This window comes from Mastomys coucha, unplaced genomic scaffold (assembly GCF_008632895.1).
Source record: "Mastomys coucha isolate ucsf_1 unplaced genomic scaffold, UCSF_Mcou_1 pScaffold21, whole genome shotgun sequence".
In the NCBI taxonomy this organism is placed as follows: Eukaryota; Metazoa; Chordata; class Mammalia; order Rodentia; family Muridae; genus Mastomys; species Mastomys coucha.
The window spans coordinates 21,468,157-21,485,669 of NW_022196904.1; the positions used below are offsets into that span (position 1 = coordinate 21,468,157).

General features: G+C 38.9%; 1 protein-coding gene and 1 non-coding gene across 2 annotated transcripts; one reads left to right on the forward strand and one right to left on the reverse strand.

Moving 5' to 3' along the window:
• Positions 1 to 271: 271 nt before the first annotated feature.
• LOC116101894 (zinc finger protein 60-like) lies at positions 272 to 16,954 on the reverse strand. Its single transcript, XM_031385863.1, has 3 exons — positions 16,416 to 16,954; positions 15,432 to 15,530; positions 272 to 3,710 (listed from the first exon to the last, which is right to left on the reverse strand). Exons 2-3 carry the CDS (start codon positions 15,466 to 15,468, stop codon positions 1,897 to 1,899), a joined length of 1,851 nt encoding a protein of 616 aa, XP_031241723.1. The 5' UTR covers positions 15,469 to 15,530; positions 16,416 to 16,954; the 3' UTR covers positions 272 to 1,896.
• On the forward strand, positions 11,454 to 11,518 carry LOC116104264. Its single transcript, XR_004123776.1, has one exon. It is a non-coding gene; the product is annotated as a U7 small nuclear RNA (small nuclear RNA).
• Positions 16,955 to 17,513: the final 559 nt, after the last annotated feature.

Below are 17,513 nucleotides of genomic sequence, written 5' to 3' on the forward strand. Positions count from 1 at the left end.
TAGTTCCTAGAACAGAGTTGAGTAATATTCCACGAGATTCTCCATCAAGGAAATTCTAGTCAAACCTGGAATGACGTCAGCAAGAATAAGAGATGGAGGATACTGTGGACTTAAATGTGTAGTCTATCTTCCGGTGTGGGCAGAGGGCATAAATAATCAGTTTTAACTTTTTAAATGGGTATAAACTCTTTAGAAAGTACTTACTCATCAATGACTCTATCTTTAAAATCTCTACACAAATAATTAATGAATGGACTCACAATTCAGATTCTTTCATGTATCCAGAATGAAGTTATTTGAAATTTAATAGTGAACGAATGCATGTGGCTTTCCTAAGCCATCTAAAGTACAATTATCCTTTCATAACAGCTACATTAATGTTGATGAAAGCAAGAACACTGTAGAAGCCACTTTACAGAACATGAATACTGACCAAATACTCTCAAGGATTTTATTATCTATTACCGCCCTGTTGCTACAACTTTGGCTGGTGCTGTTAGCCATTAACAAATTATAAAAAACAAAGTAAACACTCAGTCTAATAGTATTGCAGGAGCAGTGGGATGTTAATGGTGATAGCGAAGTCATCTCAGATAGACCTGGTTCCAATAACTGCTCTCCCTAAGTTGACTGTCCTGGGTGACTGATGATTGATAAATTAAGATTATACAAACTAACAAAAGAAGAGTAAATCAAAATAATGCTGGCTCCCCTGTATTTATGGCATTTAAAGACATTCTCAACAGAGTACCTCCTCTGAACAACAGACTTCCCACATTCACATTTTCAAAGGGTTTTCCCATTAGGAATATATTAATACTCTGATGTTGCCCAAACCAAAAGGCATACTAAAGTTCTTCCCACAATCTTTTCGGTCACAGACTTAACAATATAAGTGCTCTGATCTTCAGTAAAATTTTCATACAAAGGCTTGTTCACATTCCTTACATGCACAGGACTCCTGATGATCATGGATTTTCTGATATTGTGTAAGCTCATCATTTACAAAAAAGGCTTTCACACAGTCTTTGCATTTATAGGGTTTCAGATCTACCTGTCCTTTCTGAAGAGCTTTAAGAGCTTTGCTATTTCTCTATGTTCCTACATTCCTTGTATTCAAAAGGTTTCATACCAGCATGGATTCTTTTATGTTGAAGACCTAATCTCCAACTGAAGTTATTTCCACATTCTTTACAGTGACAAGGTTTTACACTGGTATGAATTCTCCAATATGCACTGAAGGATGAACTAATTCTAAACATTTTCTCCTACTTCTTACATTCATAGGGTTTCTCACTAGTACAGAATTTTTAATATACAAGTAGCTTAGAATTATTGTTAAAGGCCTTTTCACATTCTTTATATTCATAAGGCTTCTACTAATATGAACTCTAGAGCACAATCAGCTTGATTTTTGACTAAAGGCCTCGACATATTCTTAACATTGGTAAGGTTTCTCATCAGTGTGAATCACAATCATGAGTTCTCTCATGAATTCTAAGACTTGGACCATGAACAAAGCCTTTCCACATTCCTTGGACTGACAGGGATTCACATCAGTATGAATTTTCTAATGTTCATTAAGTTGGTACTAAGTCTGAAGGCTGACCAGCGCTACTCACATTCAAAGGATTTCTTTCCAGCATGAATGTTCTGGTGCCTAGTAAGCTCAGCCAGAACAGTGAAGGCCTCTCCACATTCCTTACACTAAATGAGTCTCTCATCAGAATCAATTTTCTGATGTTGTATGAAGTTTGAACAATTAAAGGATTTCCCACACTCATTACATTCATATGGTTTCACAGCAGCATGAATAACCCCATGTCAAGCAAGAGTGGAAACATGCTTGAAGGACTTCCCACATTCCTTGTATTCAAAGATTTTAACCTGAATAAATTATTTTATGGCTCTTAAGATGAAAGGCCTCTCCACACTCTTTACCGTCTCACCATTATGAAATCTCTGGTGGCGAATAAGATGTATATTAAGTCTAAAGACTTTTCCACATTTCTTACAGTCAAAGGGTTTCTTTCCAGTGTGAATACTCTGATGCTCAGTAAAATTTGAACTTCTACGAAAGAATTTCCCACAATCCTTGCACTGATAGGGTTTTTCACCAGTATGAATTCTCTGATGTTGACTAAGTAGGGATTGAAGTCTGAAGGCTGACCCACACAGCTTACATTTGAAAGGTTTCAAATTAGTGTGAATACTCTGATGCTCAGTAAAATTTGACCTTCGACGAAAGAATTTCCCACATTCCTTGCACTGGTATGGCTTCACATCAGTATGAATTCTCTGATGTTGACTAAGTAGGGACTGAAGTCTGAAGGCTGATCCACACAGCTTACATTTGAAAGGTTTCAAATTAGTATGAATACTCCTATGCTCAGTAAAATTTGAACTTCTACGAAAGAATTTCCCACATTCCTTGCACTGATAGGGTTTTTCACCAGTATGAATTCTCTGATGTTGACTAAGTAGGGACTGAAGTCTAAAGGCTGACCCACACAGCTTACATTTGAAAGGTTTCACATTGGTGTGAATACTCAGATGCTCAGTAAAATTTGACCTTCGACGAAAGAATTTCCCACATTCCTTGCACTGGTATGGCTTCACATCAGTATGAATTCTCTGATGTTGACTAAGTAGGGACTGAAGTCGGAAGGCTGATCCACACAGCGTACACTTGAAAGGTTTCACATTGGTGTGAATACTCAGATGCTCAGTAAAATTTGAGCGTCGACTAAAGAATTTTCCACATTCCTTGCATTGATATAGTTTCACATCAGTATGGATTCTCTGATGTTCAGTAAGGTGGTACTTACGTCTGAAGACTGAACCACACAGCTTACACTTGAAAGGTTTCTCATCAGTGTGAGTTTTCTGATGCTCAGAAAGGTATACCTGAAGCCGAAAAGCCTTCCCACATATATGACACCCAAAGGCTTTCTCACTGGTATGAATACTCTGGTGTTGCATACGGTAGGAGCCACCACTGAATATGTTTCCACACTGTTTACATTCAAATGATTTCTTTCCATTATGAATGTTCTGGGGCTGAGTGATGAGCTGTGCTAGAAGAGTGAAGGCATTTCCACATTCCTTACACTGCAATGGTTTCTTAGCAGAATGAATTTTCTGATGTCGCATAAAGTTTGAGCGACGATTAAAGGCTTTTCCACACTCATTACATTCATATGGTTTCACACCAGCATGAATAATCCTGTGTTGAACAAGGCTGGAGTCATGCTTGAAAGATTTACCACATTCATTACATTCAAAAGGTCTCTCGCCACTGTGAGCTTTGTGATGTCTTGTGAGCTGTTGGGGGAGTCTGAAGGCCTTCCCACACTCCTGACACTCATAGGGCTTCTCTCCAGTATGAATACTCTGATGCTGAGTAAGAGTTGACCCACAACTAAAGTACTTCCCACACTCTTTACATTCATACGCATTTTCTATACTGTGAGTTAGAGTGTGGCAAGTATAAGGAGGCATTTTTTCCTTGTTAGTAATCTTCTGATCAGCATCTCCTTCTTGACAACCTTGTAGTCCCTTGAATGTACTACAGTTGTGGCCATTACTAAAACTGGACCCCTTGAGTTCAAAAGTTTCACTTATTTGCTTTATGGTCTGTTTGGGTAAATTTATAGTATATATGTGGTTGTCTGGAGATATTTTTTGAGCTTTATAATCTGACTCCAAATCTGAAAAAAAAAAAAGAAGAAAACAAGAATATTTTATTTTTCTATAACCATATATTACAGAATGGCCTGACTCTAAAGCATTTTCTGAGAAGCTAAACTAGAGCAAGGAGAACAACAATAATGAACTTTTATTTAAGAAAATACTCTTTACAGTAGATCACTTGGAAATGGAAAGGCGTGTCTGCTTATTGAGACTAATTATACTGAAATAATCTTATGTGTTTTTTGCATAATACACACTTCTGGGTCAAGTTTTTTGAAGCAATTAATGAAAAAAATAACATCATACAAATACAAAATATATGTCATACATTAAGAAAACTGTCAGGGAACGAAAACCTCATAAGGGGGGGATGTGTGTGTGTGTGTGTATGTGTATAAACATCTGTGGTGGTGGTAATACAAATGGTAATAATACCAGCAACAAGGAACCAGAGTTACCAGGATCGTAAGTTCCAGACCAGCTTGACCTATGTACTGAAACTGTCTGATAAAAATAGGAGCAAGCTAAAAAGAAAAGAGAAAGCAAGCGGGAGAGAATTCATTGTAATTTTTTTTTTTTTTTTAAAGAGTAAGGCTCTCTGGCCAGGGAACAGGTAGGCTAACTTCAGATCCTTACCTATCTCTCCTCTCCTCCAAATCCAATCATCTAATCTCATCCCTAGATCTGTACAGACCACCTGCTGCAGCCTCCCTGTCCCCATCGTGCAGAGCTCTATCTCTAAACTTACTTTTGCCCACTCACTGCTTGATCCCAATGCACAGTTCCAACAGGTAGGCCCTGAAATTTGAAGGTCACTCTAGCCAGTGAAATAGGTAGGCTAACAAGCAGATCTTTACCTCACCTCATCTCCTCCAACTCCAATCCTCAGTCTCACCCCCTAGCTCTGGAGCGGATCACCTGCTGTAGCCTCTCCTCACTCTTAGACCCCATTCCCGGGGGACTAAGCAGATCTAGATGAACACCTGCTTTCCTCCCTCCTCTAGAATCCTTCAACACTCCTAAGTGTCAGTTCCCAATACCTAGAAACACATTTAACACATATAAACACCTAGAACCCCTAGTGGCAACCCCTATCAGGACCCCCGAAGAACTTCCTTCCAGGCAACACAACCACCACACTTTCCTAAGAACCAAAGAAAGCAACAGAAAGCAAAGCACACCCAACAAAGACAAGACCAGATTTCAGCACCTCGAATTACAATTTTCCCAAACCCAAATGTCTATATGCCATGTTACACAAAAACACAATACCAGTCAGGACAGAATGTCTGCACTAAAGCCTAGCAACCCACTACAGTAGGACCTGAGTACTGCAACATAGGTGAAGCACAAGAGAAAGCCATTAAAATAGCCTTGATTACTATGATAGAGGCCATTAGACAAGAATGAAGAAATCCTTTTAAATAAATCTATGAAAACACAATTCATAAATGAAATAAAATAATTAGACAGTTCAAGCCCTCAGAGTACAAGTAGAATCAATAAAGAAAACCCAAACTGAGGAACATCTGGAAGTTAGGGATTAGAAAAGAAAACTTGGAGGAAAGTCTCACAAACAGAACACAAGAGATGGAAGACAGAATAGCAGACATTGAAGACACGATAGTAAAAATGGGTACTTCTGTCAAAGAAAATGTAAAGCTAAAAATGTTCCTGGTATGAATCATCTAGGAAATCAGGGATACCAAGAAAAGATCATATCTAGAAATAAGAACAGAGGAAGGAGGAGAGACCTAAGTCAAAGGCAAGAAAATATTTTTAACAAAATGATAAAAGAAAATTCCCCAATCTAAAGAATGAAATGCCTATCAAGGTACAGGAAGCAATCAGAATACCAATTACACGGGACCAGAAAAGAAAGTTCCCTCGGCACATAATAATCAAAACACTAAACATACAGAACAAAGAAAGAATATTAAAAGGTATAAGAGAAAAAAGACCAAGAATCATAAAAAGGCAGACTTACTAGAATAACACATGACTTCTCAATCGAGACTTAAGTAACCAGGATAGACTGGACAGATGTACCACAGACTCTAAGAGACCATAGATCCAGCCCAGACTAGTATATCCAGGAAAAATTTCTAACACCACAGATGGATAAGAGATACTTCATGATAAAATCAAATTTAAGCTATGTCTATATACAAATCTACCCTATAAAAGTTACTAGAATAGTGGTTCTCACCCTTCCTAATGCTGTGACCCTTTCATAGAGTTTCTCATGTGGTAGTGACTCCCACCATAAAACTTTTTTGTTGCCGGGCGGTGGTGGCGCACGCCTTTAATCCCAGCATTTGGGAGGCAGAGGCAGGCGGATTTCTGAGTTCGAGGCCAGCCTGGTCTACAGAGTGAGTTCCAGGACAGCCAGGGCAACACAGAGAAACCCTGTCCCAAAAATACAAAAAAAAACAAAAAAAACAAAAAACAAAAAACAAAAACAAAAAAAACTAAAAAACAAAAAAACAAAAAACTTTTTTGTTACTTCATAATAATTTTGTTACTGTTATAAATCATAATGTAAACATCTGATATTTCTGATTGTCTTAGGCACCTCCCATCAAAGGGTCACAAGTTTGAGAACCACTGTACTAGAAGGAAAACTCCAGCCTAAAGAAGTTAACCACACTCAAAAACCACAAGTAATAATCCCAGATTAGCAAATGAAAAGATGAGAAACACACACCAGCACAACAAAGTAAGAGAAATAAAAAACATTGCTCATTGATCTCTCTCAACATCAACCAATGGTCTCTACTCCCCAGTAAAAGGACACAGGCCCACAGACTGGATTCAGAAACCTGCTGCATCCAAGAAACATTAACACCTCAGGGTAAAAGGATGGAAAAAAATATTCCATTTCCAAGCAAATGGAATTGCTTGAGCAATCTGGTATAGCCATTTTAATATCTGACAAAATAGAGTTCAAACCAAAACTATTTAGAAGTGATAAGGACAATACATGATCATCAAAAACAAAACAAAACACCAACATATATGCACTGAATAGAAAGCATTCAAGTTTGTAAAAGAAACAATATTTCTGCTTAAATCACATATGCTAATGTAGACTAGCATTAATAATAATAGGAGACTACAGTACCATGTCTCTCTAACAGTCAAACTAAACAGAGAAATGCTGGCATTAACTGAAATTATAAACCAAATGACCCAACAGATATTATAGAACATATCACCCAAACACAAGAGAATATACCTTCTTGGCGCCCCATCAATCTTTCTCCAAAATTAACCACATACTTCGACAAAAAGCAAGTCTCAAAAGACACAGAAAATTCAAATAACACCTTGCATTCTATCCAACCACTATGGATTAAACAATAACAGAAAAGTTACAAACTCGTAGAAACTGAACAACTCATCACTGAAGAAAACATGAGTAAAAGATAGAAATTAAGAAATTAAAAGACTTTCTAGAATTGAATGAAAATGAAGATACAACAAACACAAACGTAGAAGAAAAGATGACAACAGTTTTAAGGGGAAAGTTCATACAATTACGTACCAACTTAAAGAAATTGGAGAGGATCATATACTAGCTAGTTAGTACTACACTTGAAAATTCTAGAACAAAAAAAGACAAAGTTATACCCAAAAGGAGTAAATGGTAAAAAAAAAAAAATAACTAAACTCAGGACTGAAATCAGTAAAACAGAAACAATAAAACAACTCAAAGAATCAATGAAACAAAAGAGTTGGTTCATTGAGAAAATCAGTAAGACTGCCAGACCATTAACCAAATTACCTAGAAGGCAGAGAGAAAAGATCCAAAGAAGCAAAATTAAAGATAAAAGGAAGACATAACCACAGACACCAAGGAAATCCAGAGAATCATTAGGACATAAGAAAAAAACAGGCTGGAGAAATGGCTAATCAGTGGTTAAGAGCACTGATTGCTCTTCAAGAGGTCCTGAGTTCAAATCCCAGCAACTACATGGTGGCTCACAACCATGGGATATGATGCCCTCTTCTGGTGTGTCTGAAGACAGCTACAATGTACTCATATACATAAAATAAATAAAATATTTTTAAAAAAAGAAAAGAAAAAACATGTACTCCACTAAATTAGAAAATCTAAAAGAAGTGAGTGATTTTTCAAATACAAACTACTTACCAAAGTTAAAACAAGACCAAATAAGTCATGTAAACTAACCTCTAACTCCTAGTAGTGAAATAGAATCAATAATTTAAAATCTTCCAACAATAAAAAGTCCAAGGCCAAATGGTTTTAGCACAGAATTATACTAGACTTTCAAAGCAGAGCTCATGCAAATACTACTCAAATTACTGTTCAAAACAGACACAGAAGAAACACTACCTGTCTTAGGGTTTTATTGTTGTGAAAGAGATACCATGAACAAGGCAATAGTTATATAGGCAAGCATTTAATTGGGGCTGGCTTACAGTTTCCAAGGTTTAGTCAATTATCATCATGGCAGGAAGCATGGCAGCATGCAGGCAGACAGGGTGCTGAAGGAGCCAAGAGGTTTACATCTTGTTGGGAAGGCAGCCAGAAAGAGTCTCTGATTCTACACTGGGTGCAGCTTCATCATAGGAGATCACAAAACCCACTTACACGGTGACACACTTCTTCCAACAAGGCTGGAACCTCATCCAATAAGGCCATACCTCCTAATAGTGCCACTCTCTATGACCAAGTATTGAAATACATGAATCTATGGGGGCCAAAACTATTCAAAACACCATACATGGAAGCTGAGCGGTCTAATTCCTTTGATGAGGCCACAGGCACCCTGATAAACAAATCACATAAAGACTCAGCAAAGAGAACTACAGACCAATTTCCTAATACACACAGATGTGAAAATTCTCAATAAAATACTTGAACACTGAATTCAAGAACACTTAAAAGAATCATCCCTCATGATCAAGTAGGCTTCATCCCAAAGTTCCAGGGATGGTTTCACATACATAAATCAACAAATATAATCCACCATATGAACAAAATGAAAGACAAAAGCAACAGATGCAGAAAAGACCTTTGGATAGCATTCAGCACTACTTCAGAATATGAATCCTGGAGAGATTAGGGATATAAGGGACAGACATACTGCAACATGATAAACACAGTATATAGCAAGCCCAAAGACAGAATCACCTTAAAGGACAGAATTCAAAGCAATTACACTAAAATCCATAAAAAGAAAAGGTTGTCCAAACTCTCCATACCTACTTAGGAAAGTTGTAGTAAGACAACTGAAGGAGATCAAAGGAATGCAAATTGGAAAGGTCAAAGTATCTTGGTTTGCAGATGATATGACAGCATACATAAGTGACCTGAAGATTCCAATGGGGAACTCCTACACATTCAGCAAAGAAGCCGGATACAAATGAACTCACAACAATCAGTAACTCTTCTATGTACAAATAACAAATGGCCCGAGAAAGAGAAAGAAATCACAGAAACAACACCTTTTACAGTAGCCTCAACTAATATACAATATCATGGGATAACTCTAACCAAGCAAGTAAAAAATGTGTATGATATAAAACAGTAAGACATTGAAGAAAGAAATTGAAGGAGATATCAGAAGATGGAAAGACCCCCCATGCACATGGATGGGTGGGATTAATATAGTAAATATAACCCTCATACCACAAGCAATGTACACAATCAATGAAATCATTATCAAAATAACAACACAATACTTCACAGATCTTGAAAAGCTAACTTTCATTTTATATGGAACACACACACACACAAACAAGAATAGTTTAAAAACTCTCTAATAATAAAAGAACTGTTGGAGGTATCACCATCCTGTAGTGTGATTTATTTTGTGTGTCTGGCCCTTTAAAGGATCTCCCACTAGCTCTTTAACTAGCTAGTCAACTAGCTCTTTAAAGGAACTTTAGAGCCTATGGCCTTCAGTGTCACTTGCCTCTTAGACTTCTTGCAACAGGAGAGTATAAAAAAGGCCAGCAGAGGCTGGAGAGGTGGCTCAGCAGTTAAGAGCACTGATTGCTCTTCTGGAGGTCCTGAGTTCAAATCCCAGCAACCACATGGTGGCTCACAACCATCTGTAATAAGATTGGATGCCCTCTTCCGGTGTGTCTGAAGACAGCTACAGTATACATACATATAATAAATAAATAAATCTTTAAAAAAAAAAGGCCAGCAGAAGCTGAGATAGGATAAGTAAGATGCAGGTGGCAGAAGTGTAGGGTCAGAGAATACAGTTGGTGCAGAAAAAAGATTGAGCAGAGTGAAAATAGGAGACTGTTGAGGCAGGAGAAGCTGAGCTGAGCCAGTGAAGATGTTATTAGGAGACAGCTCAAAGTGAATGGAGTTAGCAGAATGAGAAGAGAAGAAGGTGGAGAACACGTTAGGAGACTAAGCTGAGCCAATAAGATAGAACAGTTGTTATAGTTTAGAACTTTTAGTGTTGTGGAAAAATGGGAAAAGGTATTGTTTAAGCACGCTGTTGGGGAATTAAGGAAAGAATAATTGGAAAAAACCTTTGAAGGAGCTGGGTTGGGAACTGGGAGGAAGGAGGGCAGGGAGTTAAGAGAACTAGGTTACTGTTTGTAAGATGACGTTTGCAAAGGTGACATAAAAAGCACCATTTAGAAGGGGAAAAAACATATCTTACACCAACTCCAATCTTAAGTTGTACTACAGAGCTATAGTTATAAAAACAGCATGTGTAGAGGAATTGTAATCCAGCAACATGACTGCTCTGGCAAAAGATCGTATGTCAAAGCCTTCTAGGTCTGTGTGATCCTGTTGGAATGACACACCTTTAATCCCTCTGACAGGAATATAGACATCCCATTAGCACACACCTTTATTTTGTGCCAAGTCCAGAGTGGCCGCCCCTGGAGCAGAGCCAGCAGGGCATGAGTCTATGGTTGCTGTATTCATAAGGCTTGTTTATATTCAAATATATATATACTTTACTTCAGGTTCCTCCTTCAGGAACTGTTCTCCCTGCCAAGGTTAATGACTTCAGGATAACTGGAAACAGTAGTTTAGGGAAGTGAGAATGTGTGTGTGTGTGTGTTCCTCAGCAAAATGGTAATGCCATGACCTTCAAGACAGTCCTTAAGGCTGTGGGAAACAACTCTGAAAACATGGGTTCAAGAAAGTATAAACAAGATTTCTCAATTATGCAAAATATAAGGATGTAATATGAATTGTACGAGGGGTTTCATGGACAAAGAACAAAGGCAGCTGTGCTAATGAGTCCATAGAAAGTGCGGAACTAGGTGCTAGAGAGATGGCTCAGTGGTTAAGAGCACTGACTGCTCTTTTGGAGGTTGAGTTCAAATCCCAGCAACCACATGGTGGCTCATAACCATCTGTAATGAGATCTGATGCCCTCTTCTGGTGTGTCTGAAGACAGCTACAGTGTACTTACATATAATAATAAATAAAAAAATCTTTAAAAAACAAGGCTCAGGGTTCAAGTAATAAAGGAGCACCAGGAAGTGAGTGAGTGTTGATCTCGGGGTGGGATACCACCCAGCTAAGCTTATTGTTTGTATTTACAAAGGCAGGCAGATCTCTGAGTTTATTTGCTATGTTAAAAACATGTACTTGCTGTCTTTTTTCTAAGAATCAAGGAGCTAACGTCATAAAATGCTGATTCATGGGATAATCAAAAGAGAAACTGGGGAAAACTATTGAATTGCAATGCAAGTAAAGAACTGGACATTGATTGGCAAGAGCTGAGGTTCCTAGAAAACTACCTAAAGAGTTATTACAGCTCTTTTAGAATTTTTTCTAGCAGGTTTTCCTGACTTTGGTTGGAAAACCCAAGAGCTGTCTTGAGTAGAGAGCTATCTAGGACCAATCTCAAGCAGACTACAGAACTGTCAGCTTGTACCCTTCCAGTCGTTCTTCCACCATTCCCAAACACTCCTTCCTCAGGACTCCCTCTCCAAGCTGAGGCTGGACCTCAACACCTCTGGCTGAAATATAAACATGCCCTTAGCACATACCTTTAATTTGCTGAATAACACTAAAGGTAAAGTTAGTAGAAGGAAAGAGCCATGTTTGAAAGTGGCATCTAATTGAGGGGCAGACAAAGTGAAGAATCAGAGAAAGATTTGGCAGAATAAATCAGAGATAGGATATGACCAACTCCTGGGAGAATAGCACAGAAAATAGAAGTTACTTAAGAGCAGTGCAAGAAGAGAGAGATTCAGTCAGTCAGCTAAGAGGTAGTTCAGAAGAGTTGAGTCAGTGGCAGTTCATTTGGTGGCAGTTCCATTCATGGAGTTCAAAAGGTAGTTTTTACTCAGACATTTGTACAGAGACAGGGTCCAGAGAGAGAACAAGCTAGATACAGGTGAAGATAGAATGAGACAGAGAATGAGAAGGAGCCAGAAGATTACGACATGTTAGTATGAGGCCAAGCAGAGCAATTCAGTGAGAAACCAAGAGACACTAGATTCAGTCAGCTTAGGGAGGAGTTTGAGCCACAACAGTTCAGCTAAACCAGCCAGCCAGAGTTCAGAAAGAGTTAGAAAGGGTAAGTTTATTCAGCATTAAGCTTCCTAGGTGACAATTACATCTGACAAATAAAAAATACTTTCACAAACAGGGTATTGGCACAAAAACAGACATGTTGATCAAAGGAAGTTAATTGAAGACCCAGACATAAATCCATATATCTATAGATACCAGATTGCTGATTAAAGAAAATGGAAAAAAGACAGCATCTTTGAAAAATTGGGCCAGTCAAAAAGTACAGATGCATGTACAAGAATGCAAATAGATCCATGCTTATCACCCTGTACAAAACTTGACTCCAAATGGACCAAATATCTCAAAAGGAAAACAGATACATGTAGAAGAAAAAATGTGAAATAGACTTGAACTCATCAGCACAGAAAAAGACTGAATAGAATACTATTAGCACAGCCACAGAGATCAATAATTAATAAACGGGGCTTTATAAAACCGAAGAGCTTCTGCACCGTAAAGGACACTGTCATTCAGACACAGTGGCAACCTATAGAATGGGAAAAGATTTCACCAACTGCACATCCCATATAGGGCTTATATCCAAATTGTATAAAGAAGTTAGGAAACTAGGTATCAAGAAAACAAGCCAACTAAAATATGGGGCACAGACCTAGACAGAGAATTCAAAAAAGAGGAAACTCAAAAGGCTGGAGCTCATGTAAGGAAATGTCCAACACCTTTAGCCACCAGGGAAATGCAAATCAAAACTACTTTGAGTTTTCATCCTGTACCCATCAGAAAGGCTAGGACCATTAAACAAGTGACCACTCATGCTGACAAGGGGAACACTCATCCATTGATGCTGTGTGTGTAAACTTGCACAGCTACTATGAAAATCTGTGTGGTGATTCCTCAGAGAGGTGAGAATTGATCTACCTCAAGATCCAGCTCTACCACTCTTAGGCATATGCCCAATGGATGCTTCATCCTAACACATAGACACTTGCTCAACCATGTTCATTGCTGCTTTATTCATAACACTCAGAAATTGGAAACAACCTAGATGTCTATTAATAGAAGTATGGATAATGAAAATATAAAGTGGGAGTATCCCTCAACTGTTGAAAAAAATGAAATTATGCAATGCTCAGGTAAGTATTGGATGGAACTAGAAAAAAATCATTCTGAGTGGGGTATCATAGATCCAGAAAAGACAAAAATGATATGTATTCACTTATGTATACCATTACAAATGACAATACTAGCTGTTAAATTAATGATAACCAAGCTATAATCCATAGAACTTCAGAGGTTAGATATAGAGTAAAAAACTGGGGAAACCGATTTTATTTGAAAAGGCAAGTAGAATAGATAGTTATGGATGGATGGAGATGGGGCTAGAATGAAAGGGTCAGCTGGGGAGGGAGAGAAAAGAAGGGGACAAGGAAGAGAAATAGATAAAGGTAAGGGTCATTTGAGAAGTAGTATGGATACCTAACACCAAAGAAACTCCCAAAAGTAAACACATATATGAGGGCTATCTAAATGGAATAGCCAAAAACTGGGGGAGACAAGAGTCCCAACTGATCATCTCTTGTCCCCTAATAAAGCTTACAGTCCCAGGGCTGGGGTTACATACATCTAATTGAGTTGTGGGCCACAGGGGATCCATGCAAACTGACAAACAACCCAGGCTGTTGCCACAAGCTGATGGCAAAGCTTGTAGGAGTAACTAGTTAATGAATGATTTTATTTAAAGCCCATTCCATAAGATGCAAGATGAGTCACCAAGAACCTAAAACTAGACAGGCTCCTAGGGTAAAACCAAATATTCTGCTCTAAAACTGTTCTAAGAACACAAAAACAAAAACAAAAATGTAGCAATAAAATGACTCCTAAAGACATTCCACTATACTTATAGATCAGCCATTTATATGTCCAGCTATTATCAGAGAAGCTTCCTTCTGCAGCTGCTGGGAATAAATACTGAGGTCCACGGCCAAACATTATGTAGACAATTAGAGACCCTGGGACACTCAGCCCTAAAAGGGATGCCTCCATCAACTCTCTCCCCTCAGCACTCAGGCGAAGCAATGTAAAAGCCAGAGTGATGGAGGACGCCAAGAAAACATGATCAAACCTCACATGGTATCACAGAGACTGCAGTACTGATATGGCAGAGCCTGCTACCCTATCCGCACCAGGACCTCTGTGCATGAATTTATTATGGCTTCCAAGGTAGTGTTTCTATGGGATTCGTGAGAGTGCAAACAAGTGCCAACAGTTTCTTGTGCCTTTTCCTGAGCTATTTCCTTTTTCTTTGTCTTGTCCAATTCTAATGTGTTAGCTTTTGTTTTAGCTTATTATTATCCCTTAGAAATCTGTTTTTGAAGGAGAGACAGAAGGGGAGTGGATGCAGAGGGGAGGAGAGATGAGGAGGAACTGAAAGTTCTACACTGAGCAGAGGGGAGGGGAAGCCATAATCAGCATATATTATATGAGAAAACAAATCTATTTTCAATAAAAGGGGGAGGAAAAAGACTACAAAAATCTAATACATAAATTCAAGAGGTTTCACAATGAAATGTTCAGAAAGCTAAAATCAGCCCCAAAAGTCATTTAGCACGGAAATACTCATACTGTCCTCCTGATGATCATTTGAGATGGTCATTTTATCTGTACGAGAGTAACAAGGCTGTTTACATCAACTACGACTGATGAAGACTGTAGGCTATATCCTGCAAAGGGATGCGTGGAATACTTCGTATCAAGTGTACATTAATAACTTACCATCACACAGCTTAAGAAGTAGTGTCGAAACATGAAGCTGTACAGCACATAAGGCACAATGCCGTCAATGTTTCATTTAGATAACAACATTTTCTTTTTCTTTTGCTATTTAATGTGGGAAGGTTTTATTGTTGCTGTTATTTCGTTGGTTGTTTTGTTTGTTTTTAATGATCCAGTTATCTTCATTTTATATGTTTCTGTGAGTGTATGTGTACACATACCATTTCCAGGCTTGGTGTCCAAGGAAGCCAAAAAAGAGCATCAGATCCTTTGGAATTGGAGTACAGCAGGTTGCAAAACTGCACGTGGGTGATGGAAACGGAGTGGGTATTGGGAGCCAAGCTTGGGTACTCAGTAAGAGCAGGAAGTACTCTTAACCTCTACATCCTTGCTTCAGTCCCTCTATACTTTGAGATGATCTGACCACATGCTGTGCCTGGCAGGACTGCAGGCTCACCTCACTCTTACTCACCTGGACTCAGCCTGTCTGTTTCTTCCTTCACAGCCATCCAGGGCTCTTTCTCCTGCTCTAGTAAGATGATCAGATCTGGCTTGGAAATATAACTTCCCACTTTAAAAAAAAAAAAAGAAATGACACATAGCATAGACTCTTTCTCTCTTTCTTTCTCCTTTTTTTTTTTTTTTAAGAGACTGAGTCTAATTATCCCAGGATGTCCTGGAACCTGATACATAAACAAGGCTGGCCTGAACTTACTTGATCTACCTGCATCTGCCTCACTAAAGGTGCTGAGACTAAAGGTGTGTGCCTCCATGCTCTGCCTTCCAGATTTTCAAAATACAGACTTATTATAAAAGTCTATACAGTAGGTGAGGGAATGAGCCAGGCCCTCTGGGCTTGCAATGCAAGATCCTTGTCTCTAAAAAACAAATAAAAAAATTCTAAAAGCCAAAGTAATGCTGAGGAAAGACTTCAGAGAAGAGAGAAAAAAACAACCTGAGCAAGAAATCACCTATATCAAATTAGGGTTTTAATCTCCTTTAAATGCAGATAGGGGCTGGTCACTTAAGAGGAAAGCAGAACTGAGTAGTGAGAACCCGTAGGCTACACTGTGTAGTGTGCACCCCGACTCTGCAGCTCACTAATAGTGACATTTATTTAGGTGAGTCCCGTAGGATTCTATGCTCAATTTTCCATCTAAAAACTGGGCATGGTGGCACACACACACAGTCACAACACTTGAGGAGTGTAAGCAGGCAGAGGGGAAGTGCAAGGCTGGGTTTAGTTTCTTAGCAAGTCCAAAATAAACCTGCACTATGTGAGACATGACCTCAACAAAAGCAATTAGTAATAATAAGTAACAATAAGTAGTAGTGGTATTTAGGAGGAGTTTATGTTATCTATTGGGTAGGGCCAATATTAAGATTAAATACTACTTCAAATATTTGAATAGTGTCTGATTTATACTAAAACAAAATCATTGTTTTTTTTAATTACCATGTATTTCTTTAGTAATGCTGGGGATGGAGTTAGGGCCTTGAGCATCCTGGGGAAGTGCTCCTCTACTGACTCACATCCCCAGCTATGGGAGCTGCCATCATGGTTATTGTGCTGCCTTCCTTCATACTCACACCTCATTCTTACGGATCTGCTCAATGAGAGAGACAAACTTCACACTCTAAAACTCCCTCTACAAAGCAGGCAAAGGACGTGTTCACTGAAGGAAACACAATGTGTCCACTTCTGTTTTGAGTCAACTCTACTGATTCATTAATACGTAATGGCTCTTGTATTTAGTTGTGCATGTGCAGGTTGGGTGCATGCACGTCTGCATAGGACAAAGATGAATGTCAGGTGTCTTTGTTGACTGCTCTCCACTTTAGTATCTGAGGCAGGGTCTCTCCCTGAACCTAGAGCTCACTGATGGACTAACACGGGGTGGCAAGCAGGCACTTCATGAAGCTCCTATTTGGGACCAAAGAAATCTCAAATTATTGCTTTGGGAAGAAAGAGGAACTCAGCTATCTCCTCTGAATTCCATTAACTGAAATTTACTTTATTTTATGTGTATATGAGTGTCTGTTTGTATGTATGTATGTATTTCTGAGCACCACATGTGTGTATGACCAGGAAGGCCAGAGAGGGCATTAACTAGATCCCCTGGAACTGGAGTTACACATGGCTGTGTAACTCCACATGAGCCCCATCTGCAGTGCTGAGAATTGAACCTGGATCGTCTGCAAGAGTTTCTGGTTCTCTTCACCACCAAGCCATTTCTCTAGGCCAAGATTCTATTGATGGATGTATCTCTTTATTTTATTCATATGTGTGCCTTGTATTATTTGAAACAAGGCCTCACCCTGTAGACTAGGCTAGCCTGGAACTCAGGATGAATCTGAGGGTGATGCTGCACTCACAGCAACCTCCCTGCCTCAGCCTTCTCAGTGAAGCAATGACAGGGTCAGCCACCATCCCAGCTTCAGCGACCACTGGAGAGGTGGTACTGCCCTTTAATTCACTGGAGAGGTGGCACTGCCCTTTAATTCACTGGAGAGATGGCACTGCCCTTTAATTCACTGGAGAGATGGCACTGCC